The sequence below is a fragment of the Penaeus vannamei genome, chromosome 4 (genome assembly GCF_042767895.1).
Source record: "Penaeus vannamei isolate JL-2024 chromosome 4, ASM4276789v1, whole genome shotgun sequence".
Lineage (NCBI taxonomy): Eukaryota > Metazoa > Arthropoda > Malacostraca > Decapoda > Penaeidae > Penaeus > Penaeus vannamei.
In genome coordinates this window covers 43848616-43858615 of record NC_091552.1, presented here as the reverse complement: position 1 = coordinate 43858615, position 10000 = coordinate 43848616, and the positions used below count along the sequence as shown (strand labels likewise).

At 36.5% G+C, this 10000-nt stretch overlaps 2 protein-coding genes across 9 annotated transcripts in view; one reads left to right on the top strand and one right to left on the bottom strand.

Moving 5' to 3' along the window:
* The window catches only part of LOC113823839 (dnaJ homolog subfamily C member 21), a 5986-nt gene extending 4431 nt beyond the window's left edge, over positions 1–1555 (bottom strand). Inside the window, exons 1-5 of one of the 2 annotated variants that reach the window (XM_070121094.1) lie at positions 1470–1541; positions 1143–1177; positions 626–748; positions 338–469; positions 72–180 (exon numbers count right to left, since the gene is read on the bottom strand). In XM_070121094.1, the coding sequence (XP_069977195.1) occupies positions 72–180; positions 338–469; positions 626–722 (338 nt within the window). In that variant the 5' untranslated portion in view covers positions 723–748; positions 1143–1177; positions 1470–1541. Of the gene's footprint in view, positions 1–71; positions 181–337; positions 470–625; positions 749–1142; positions 1178–1469 lie in introns of both variants that reach the window. The other variant, XM_027376537.2, reaches the window with a different exon arrangement.
* A 686-nt stretch (positions 1556–2241) lies between these two features.
* On the top strand, positions 2242–9669 carry ZC3H3 (Zinc finger CCCH domain-containing protein 3). 7 transcript variants are annotated; one of them, XM_070121092.1, is made up of 7 exons: positions 2242–2360; positions 3131–4998; positions 5241–5359; positions 5519–5723; positions 7537–7707; positions 8020–8215; positions 8420–9669. In XM_070121092.1, exons 2-7 carry the CDS (start codon positions 3131–3133, stop codon positions 9239–9241), a joined length of 3381 nt encoding a protein of 1126 aa, XP_069977193.1. In that variant the 5' UTR covers positions 2242–2360; the 3' UTR covers positions 9242–9669. The 7 variants fall into 7 exon arrangements, with proteins under 7 accessions (XP_069977193.1, XP_027232337.2, XP_069977194.1 ...); XM_027376536.2 differs by having other exon boundaries at positions 5238–5359; XM_070121093.1 differs by having other exon boundaries at positions 2287–2431.
* Positions 9670–10000: the final 331 nt, after the last annotated feature.

Sequence of the window (10000 nt, the reverse complement as noted above, 5' to 3'; positions counted from 1 at the left end):
AAACACAAAGCTAAATAAATTTCAAACAATTAACATAATTTTAGTAGTCAAGCAAACAGCTCTATTTTTACCTATATACTGTATAGAAGCCTTTCTCTGTATCATCAAAACCAGAATAACATTGTGAAGAAAAATAGGCAAATAGATCAATGTTATCTGGCTTTGCTTCCAAATCTTCATCTGTAAAAAAATTAAACATTAGTTTATAGGAAATATTAAAGTAAAGGAATTAATACCACATACTCCATATCATGCAAAAATAATAACAGTAAAACTATCTATTTATCAAAATATATTGTCATTAAAATCAAAATACTATGAAATACTGAATTCTAACCTTTGCCTCTAAGGATATTTTCACGATTACGGTCATAAAATGCTCTTTCTTGTGGATCACTCAGTGTGTCGTATGCAGCCTGAATTATCTGAAACTGTGCCTTGGCCTCATCAAGCCGATCAGGATTTTTATCTAAAAGTAAAAGGTATAAGAATCAATAAAAAATAATGTCTACAATGATGCTCATTTTAACTGACAAACAAACACTGACAGAAAACCAACAAAAACAAAAAGACTGAAAGACAGACACAGACATATAAAAAATGTCTGAAAAAAGAGACTCCATACCTGGATGCCACTGCAGAGCCATTTTTCTGTATGCTTTTTTGAGCTCATCATCTGTAGCTCTTTGACTAACACCCAATACATCATAATAACACTTCATTTTGCTATTTTTTTCTGGCCAATCACCTGTGAAAAGAAGATGGAAAAGTTAAACATGAGAGAGAAATACTAAAGCAATTAATGTAACAATTGATATCTATGATCAATGCAACCAGCAACTTTCTCTTAATAAAATAAAAATCTCAAACTAAGATTAGGGTTAAATGTTATTTCTGCATATCAATTTTTTTTCCCACAATTTTCCAAGTATATTTCATGCCATCCCAAGCTATCATCCCTATGCTTATGGCTAAAGCTACTAAGAGTGGGCTATACAAAAAAAAAAAAAAAAAATTGATGCCAAGGTTCTTTATATTGGGGACACAGACCTCTAATTAAGATTAAACACGTGCATACTTTGGTGTTTATTCATCTTGTTTGTTAATCAGTATTCACCAAATAAATGATACTAATCACATACCTTATTGTACACCTGCTTCCGTGCGCTTCGATTTACTGAAGTACAATAACTAATCTATTGAAACTTTATACTGGGAAAGCAATCGTATACTACAACAGTTTATTTCATATACGTTAATATTTCTAACAGCGTTATTAATTCTGAATATTCCAGTCCTCGTAATTACATCATGGATTGCAACTGGCCCTGCATTTGGAGCTCTCAAGGAATAGGGAAATACCTTTTCTAGTCAATAACTCACTCTCTCCACAAAGTATATGACTCCATCAATGTTACGAATATCTAAAAAACAGATACATATATGAAAATCTCAGTAATAAGACCTACCTACAAAGAAGAAATTAGAGGCCGAGGACACATGCCTTGCGTGGAAAGGGAGCCTCGTTTGTTTATGTTTTTAGTATCTGATATTGCTCATAGATGGCGCTGATCTCTTAAATTTTGGGCGGGAATTTTAGATTTTGTTGATGCCAAGATGGTATAGTTAATATTATTCTTTGCTGCATCATTGACTCTAAACATAATCAAGGTCTTGTACTAGTTATATCAGTTTCGAAGCATACAGATGATGGTATAAAATTATTCCCAAAATGATCAACTTTCGATTTCTTCTAGAATATTCCTAAGATGGTAATTCAATTTTGGAGATGTACATGATGATTGCATTGCTTCGAGGCATTAGTCTGCTTAATTGATTTCCGAACATACAGATGAAAAGAGTATTTGCTGATCTGAAATGACAAATGAACTTTAAAGGAGGAGTTTATCTGGAGAATCGTATAAATGTGTGGATAATAATACACCGTGGTAAAAAATGACAGTATATCTCTCTGTCAGAAGTCTTAAAGGTAAAACTCCTAGAGACAGTTTATCATCATTACAATACAGCTGATCATAACTTAAATTTCAGATACCCTAGAAGCCAGGGGGAAATAGAATCTATTACATATGTTATTCAATATCTTTGGCATTTGTGACCAGATTACCATAAACTACTAATAAAAAACAAGTAGATAAATTATAATAAAACAAAATTGAAAAGACGGGGCAAAACGAAAACGACATATTCTCATAAAAATAGTGTTCCTTCTAACTTGATGACGTCATAGTTCCATCGCCCTCGCAATCCGCATGCGCATTCACCTGTTACACGAACTCCTTGAAAATATGTCAATAATAACCTTCCTGTCTACTGTAAACTGACGTAACATCACAAAGGTAACCTTGGAGACCTGCTATGAAGTGAATTTTGTGAACAGGAAGATTCTACGCGTTTTATATTGTATCCCGTATGTTTCGTGAAAATACTACTTTTGATTACGAGTGATTTTGAAGTTGAAGTTGGATTTTGAGGTCGTTCTATTTCCGTTATTTAGCAGTTTATAGTATTTGGATTTTAAAAAAGAATTCTCCAGAGTGGGACATTTTATTTTCCAAGTCACTCTGCTGTCACTGCTTTCTACTTTACAGATGTGGGTCCTGTATAGAGATTTATTAACGAAATTGTAGGACCATTTCTTTTGTTATGAATTTATAGTTGAATGACAATACTATCTGGTGATTTGACTCTTCTAAGTGTAAACATTCAGTAGTGTGATCCATATAGAGAAAAATTCAAGGAGATTTGGAAAGAGAGAAATAATAAGAGCAAAATAGGAATGAATAGTCTGGAAGTCCTGCTCTCAGTAAACACTCGTGTGTTTGGCAGGTTGTCAGAAATATGGTATTTGAGTAAGAAAGGTACTTCCTTGTCTATCTTAGCCAAATGCCCCAGGTAAGATACAGATGGTGTGATTACTCCAAAAAGTTTTGCATCTCCGAATCTAGTGAATGCAGCACATACAGACAAATTATATCTACTTGCTATATATTAGAGAGATGGCCTCAGGCTGATTTCAGATTTAATGAATGTTGATTTGTATTTGCAGTAGAAACACGTCATCTCAACTTCCTTTATTATATTTTCTTGATATTTTCATCCTTTTCAGATGGTAATGGATCCTCCAGATGAACAAAAGAAGATACACGTAAATCCAGACTTCCTCCCAAACAAAAACAAAGCCCTGAATGGAACAAGCGTACACGTAAACCCAGCATTCTTCCAAAAATCAAGACCAGCTCCATCAGACGCTTTAGTCAGTCAGAACCAGGCCTTGCATACTGGGCATAATTATTACCCATCAAATGTCAGTAGCATACCCAGAGTCAATTCCACACATTACAAGCAGCGGCAATTGGCATCTACATATGCCAGCACAGCCACTGTGTCAAGGGTTCACTATCCCGCAACCAAGCTATCAGTCAGTGCAGCCCAGACATACAATAAATATGTGAGCAATAACTCTTTGTCACCATACTGTAATCTGTCTTCTACCAAAGCTGGAGATGTTGCTGCCAGTTCTTCCAAACCCATTGGAGGGAAGCCTTCACATGTATTGGCAGGAAGAAGAGAAACCCAAGGACACAACCTAAGTTATGTTTCTGCCCAAAATAAAATGATAACTACATACACAAATTTGAATCCCAGTCAACCAGATTTGAAAAGAAAAGTATCTCCATATTCATGGACAGCCAATAAAGTTCTGGTCACAGGCTCAGACAAGATGCTGAATCATAATGTATATAAAGTAAACCAGACAAATAACTTGCAACAAAATGCAAACCAAACTTTATCAAGTAGACATGGTAATGTAAATAGGATTTTCACAAACAGCCGGACCCAAGTACCCGGGATGCATACTCAACCTCCACAAATAGAAAGTGGAAAGTCACAATTAGGAACTACCTCCACCAAAACTTCCAACATCTTGGTCAATCCTAAACTAATTCAATCCATAGCAAGTAACAGTAATCCTGTTTTAAATCTGCAAACAGTAAATTTAAGCAGACCTTATCCTGAGCAGCAGCCAAATTTGGAACAGGCAACATCACAGCATGTCAGTACCAAAAAAAGTTTGACAAGGAATCCAAAGGAGACTCCAAAGAAGTCATCAAGGTTCAAAGTTATCTCCAAGACAAAGCTGGTGCGGAGGCGTTCAAGCAGCATGTCATCAGATAAGGGCCGCATTGGAGTACTAAAGAAGAGTCATCCCAAAAGCAGTGTTAGTGCAGTATCTCAGCCTTCACTTAAATTTCCTACGCAGGCCAGGAAATATTCGACCAGCTCAGGTGTGAAAAAGCGCTACCTTGTTAAATCAAGAACAAAACTTGTGAGACAGCTTTCTGGTTCAAGCAGTGTGGGTAAAGATGCTAGTTCTGTCAATGCAAAATATACATTGAAGACAAAGACCAAACTTGTACGAAGAAAATCCAGTAGCAGCTCCTCTAATAAGACTGAGGGGGTTGAAAATCAAGCCACAAAGTCTGCTGATAACAAAACAAATACAGAAAAAGGAAAGAAATTTTTTGTGATATCAAAGACAAAATTAGTAAGGAGAAGATCAAATTCTGGGGTATTTAAATCCAATGCATTGGTGAGGAATGCAACTGCTAAGCCAATCAAGTGCTGGTCTTCCAAATTTTGTGGTCTTTCTCAGGCAAGAAATGTAAATAATGTCTACAAAGTAGTTAATAATAGTATTAGATTATCACTGAAACAGAAAGCTGCCAAGGGGATAATATCCAAGTACAAGATCAATCGCCTTAAGTCAGATTCCTCTCAAAAGGTCAAAAGTTATGGAGAGAAGTCACTCCATAGGCATGGAAACAGTGTGTACAAAGTGAATAATGCCATTGGTCTGTATCAGAAGCAGAAGGGAATGAAGGGCCATGTATCAAAGTACAAGATTAATCACTTAAAGCTGGACTCTTCTCACAGCTTTAAGGCCAAGACTGGGTACCCAGCATTTAAGAAAGGGTAAGCAGCTTTTTATTTTTCAATTTCAAGATTGATATAAATATATTTTACAAGCTTTTTAACTGAAGTTAGTAATAGATAATCTGTATTATATAGTTGATATTAAGTTTTGGATTTATGGAGATATTGTACAGGAATTAATAAATGTAAACCATAGTCCATTTTAGAATATAAAAAAATTTGCTGGATTGTTGCAGTTCCTATGAAGATTCTTTCAGTCATCCTTCTGTCTTTTCCAGCAGGAAACTGGGAGTTCGTTCAGACCGGATTATTAATATTGGAGGAATTTTGTACAAGTCAACTAAAACTTCATTAAGGAAGCAGCTGGCCAAAAAATTAGAGAATGAGAAAAAAGCAACAGGTAAGTTTTTTTACATCTTTTACTTGTAGTCTTTTCAGAGGTAGAAGGAGACTCGCACAGCCTTCAGGATTATCAAATAGTATGCTCTTTATTAGATTTAGATTTTACTAAAAGTAATTTTGAACTGGTTATTACAGACAGTTATTTTTTCCTCTTCAGATTCCATGTGTGTTGTTCATCTCCGTGGTCACAAGTTCCAAGTTGGCGCTGGGGGACGAACCCTGAAGAGAGTAACAGATACCACAAGTTCTGGAGGAACTCAGCCTGCCCTCTCAAGAGTTCACATTGGTGGCCTCACATATTCTCGCACTGCAAATGGCCAGTATGAACTAACAAGAGTTCATCAGGCTCGGGCAGTGGTCAGGTACTGCATATACACTTTACTGTACTTCTATATCTTAGTGTTCCTTCTTTTGTGTGTATTTTGGTAACTTTTGGGGTATCTTTGGTTTGGAAAATGCAGATATTCATGGTTCGGCAAATGTTTAAATACCATTACCATTATAGGTAAAAATTAAAGTCTATACAAAACCACTTGTTTACATTGGATGCTAATGTAAAATAGTTTTGGTCTTCAGAGTTTGAAAATTGAGTTCGAAATGATTGAAAGAATCAGGTCACGGATTCAAAATGGAAAATGTTAATTTCAACATTTACCTGAGAGGTTTGCTTTGCAGGTATAAACAAAGATTGCTGGATAAAAATAGAAAATTAAGAGCATGAAATAAAGCAAGTGGATTCCATGTGCACGAATACAGGGAAATAGATATTCCTCTAAAGCTTATAAGGCCACAAAATAAATTTTTTAATGAGAAATGGGAATATTTGCAAGAATACAGGATAGATTTTTCCTGATAAAATGAATTATGGAGGATATGCTTAAGAAAAAAGGAAATAATCCTGTGAAATAAAAGTTTATAATGAATGAACTGGGATTCAGCATCATGTTGGTTTGGAAATATCACAGTTTGCTGTGAAAGGAAATGTGAAAGGTGTACTGAAAGGATATCATTCAAGGTCATAACATTTGTGATCAAGAGAAGTACTCAGGGTCAGGGTCAGAGATGAGAGTACCAAAGATAAGAAAAAATGGGAAACTGAAGGGTTTTATAAAGGAAGAAGATAGAGGGAGAGAGATCAGATAGGCAAGTTTTGATTGTTGGGTTTTGAGTTGAATCTTCTGGTAGTTGGCTTTATGCTTAATAGATTGCAGCAAGATTTGAAAGTCTGCAGAGGTATCATGAAATGGAGGTGCGTAGTTTAGGAAGGCCTCTTGGGAGGGCTTGGTGTGGGTGCATTGTTAATGAAGGTTTCATCAGAGGATCTTTGTGTGGGTGTGTTATCCCATATATCCAGTGCCAGTATGAAAAAATGTGTGTGCATGTATCTGTGTTATCCCACATATCTGGTGCCAGTATGAAATAATGTGTGTCTATGTTGCTGTGTTGGACACCAATGTAAAATAGTGTAGATATTCAGAGGTTAGGAGTTTTGAAGAGTTCAGAGGTAATGGTGGCATTTAACTTGTTCTAGATTAGATACTTTAATACTGCTGGAGTTTGGTTGCATGGCGTGAAGGGAGGAGTGGGACCTCATGTCTTGCCCACATTTGCAAGTCTGGACTTTTCAAATGTTGTTATAATCTCACTTCATATCATACAGGATAACTTAAAAGAATATGAATGAACACAAACCTATTTATATGTGGATACATGATAATGTTGTGATGATGGAATAAGTTATACTTTATGTGCTGTGGTAGATGAAAAGAGAATAGGGATGTTTACAGAGCATTATTTCCTGTGTTTCACTCCCTTCCTCCTGCTGTCCTTATCTACCTCTCTCCTTTCCTCCCGCTCTCAGGGGCAGGTCCAAAGAATTTTCTGATAGGAGGCACAGGGGGTAGCCTAACACAAATAAATCTGGGGGGAGCCACCAGATTATATATACAGGGGGCCATTACGACAAGTTAATGACCATTGGGGAGGCCCACAGGATGGCCAATCGAATTGCAGGGGGGGTGGGGGTGCTACCATGGAAGCCCCACCTCTGCCTTCGCTCCCTCAATATTATCAGATGACAGATTTTAGATTTTCTGAACTCTGGAATTATGAAGACCAGAATAGTAAGTATCAACTGTATGCTGTATTTAGTAAAAACAAAAATATTTCTTACAGTTCAGCAAAGCAGCGAAGTATGCAAATGCTGTCACAGAGAAGGAAGAGAGGAGCCATGCAGAAGCGGAATGAGTACTGCATCTTCTTCAACCGATTTGGTCGATGCAGCAAGAAGGATCAAGGGGAATGTCCATATATTCATGACTCAAAGAGAATTGCTGTGTGCACAAGGTTTGTTTCAGTAGGATGTCATTGGGGCTTTGATATTTTTTGTTGAATGTACACATCTTTGTTTTTTATTTATTTATTTATTTATTTATTTTGATAAATTCTAAAAGTCACAGACATGATTAAAGATTGAGTACTTTCATCATTTCATCATTACTTTTCTTTTGTGTTTGATGAATTTTTAAAACACAGACGTCATTACAGATTGAGTACTTTCATCTTTTTTAGTCAATATTTTTGAATGATCTTTCTTGTTATGAATTACACTACTTTTCTTGAATATTTGTTAAGCGTGCCTCATTCCATCTTTTACAGGTTTTTACGAGGTCGCTGCCCAGTGAGTAACTGTCCATTCTCACATGTCATCGACCCAGACAAAATGCCAGTCTGTTCACATTTTGTAAGAGCTAGTTGTACACGAGATAATTGCCCATACAGGCATGTGCGTGTCAATCCCAATGCTCCCATTTGCCCAGAGTTTCTTCAGGGTCACTGCACACTTGGAGAAGAGGTACTCAAATGTTGATTTGTGTCATTATCAGATCTATTCTTCATTTTTTTTCCGTTTTGAACTCCTTGTTCATGTGTCTGTTAATCATTATTGTATCTGTCTAATGCTATTACTCATTTTCAAATTTAATTTTTTATTTTTATAAATATAATTTGGTATTTTTATTATGACATGGATATTCATGATTTGCTTTTGATATTTCAGTGCAAGAATCAGCATATCTTGGTTTGTGAAGAGTACAACTTGACAGGAACTTGCCCAAGAGGAGTCACCTGCCCACTTTCCCATCACCGAGGTAGAGGGAAGAGAAAGAGGTCTGAATCAGGAAAACTCAGAAGAAGCAGACAACCATTTACAAGCAGGAAAAGGAAAGCAAGTGAAAACCAAGATGTTCTTGGTGGACCACCTAAGGTCAAGAGCAAAGCAGAAAAGAAAATGAGGGCAAAAACTGTTAAAGTTCCTCTTAAGAGGTACTTCCAGTTCAGCAGTCTGGAGAGCAATAATGATGATGATGTCAGTGGATGTCAGAAGAGTACCTCTGACCTCTGTGTTGGCAATGACCAGTCATGTGTTTCTCATGCACCAGACCAGTCCTCTTTATCATCAGCACCATTACAGAAAGACCAAGAAGAAATGCATACTGAAGAGAAACAGCCAGTAGAATCCTCACCTTCATCGTTCACCTGCAGAATAGAAGAAACGAGACAGAGACTCATGACTAAGATGGAAAAGATGAAGCAGACAGTCTCAAAACTTGAACTGAGTGATGATGGAGTGCTAGAAGACCGAATGTCTGAAAGCAAAATCCACGCAAAGTCTGAGAAAGATTCATCGCACACACACAGAGACAGTTCACAGTCCATTGCTGGATGTGAGAAAAACAGAGACAACGATAAAGACAGTGAAAGAGATGAGAACATTGTCCATGACCAGAATATTCATGATGTGGGTAGAGTGTTGCAAAGACCACCTCTTCCACAGAGGTTGCCATCATACATACCACTCAGCATGGATGATGAAAACTGATGTTTGCAACAGGATATGTGATATATTGTGATGGTTTGATAATGTTTTATGTCCACTATATAGTTGTGAATGTAAATGTATTTGTTATACAGAAGATTTTATATAACATAGTATTTTCCCTTATATTTTTGCTAACCTTCCAAATATATTAATTACTGCTATGGCAGAATCATATGGAAATGTCCTTATTGAAAGAGTTAATGCCAGATATATGTATGTGATCTTTAAAATGGAATCTATTTTGTAGGAAACAAAAATTTTCATACATTTTTGATATGGTGTATTATGTATGAACTAAGATAGTATATAAGAGGAGAAACGTTTTTGAATAGATGGAATACCAGTACCTAGTCTTTTGTTGCACACTTGGATAAGTACAAGTTTGAGTTTATGATTATTCTGCTCAGAATAAAGGTTTTAAAATTTTATTGTTGGTGTTATTGTTAACATGGGGAAATTATATTGCACATACAAGCACAAGCATGCATGCGCAATACACATACACACACACACACACACACACACACACACACACACACACACACACACACACACACACACACACACACACACACACACACAAACACAGGCAAAAAAACACGCACACACACAGACACATACAAAGAGAGAGAGAGAGAGAGAGAAAGGAGAAAAAGAGAGAAAAGGGAGAGAGAGAGAGAGAAAGGAGAAAAAGAGAGAAAAGGAAGGAGAGAGAGATAGAGAATATGGGATAGTGAGAAGAGGAAGGAGACAGAGAGA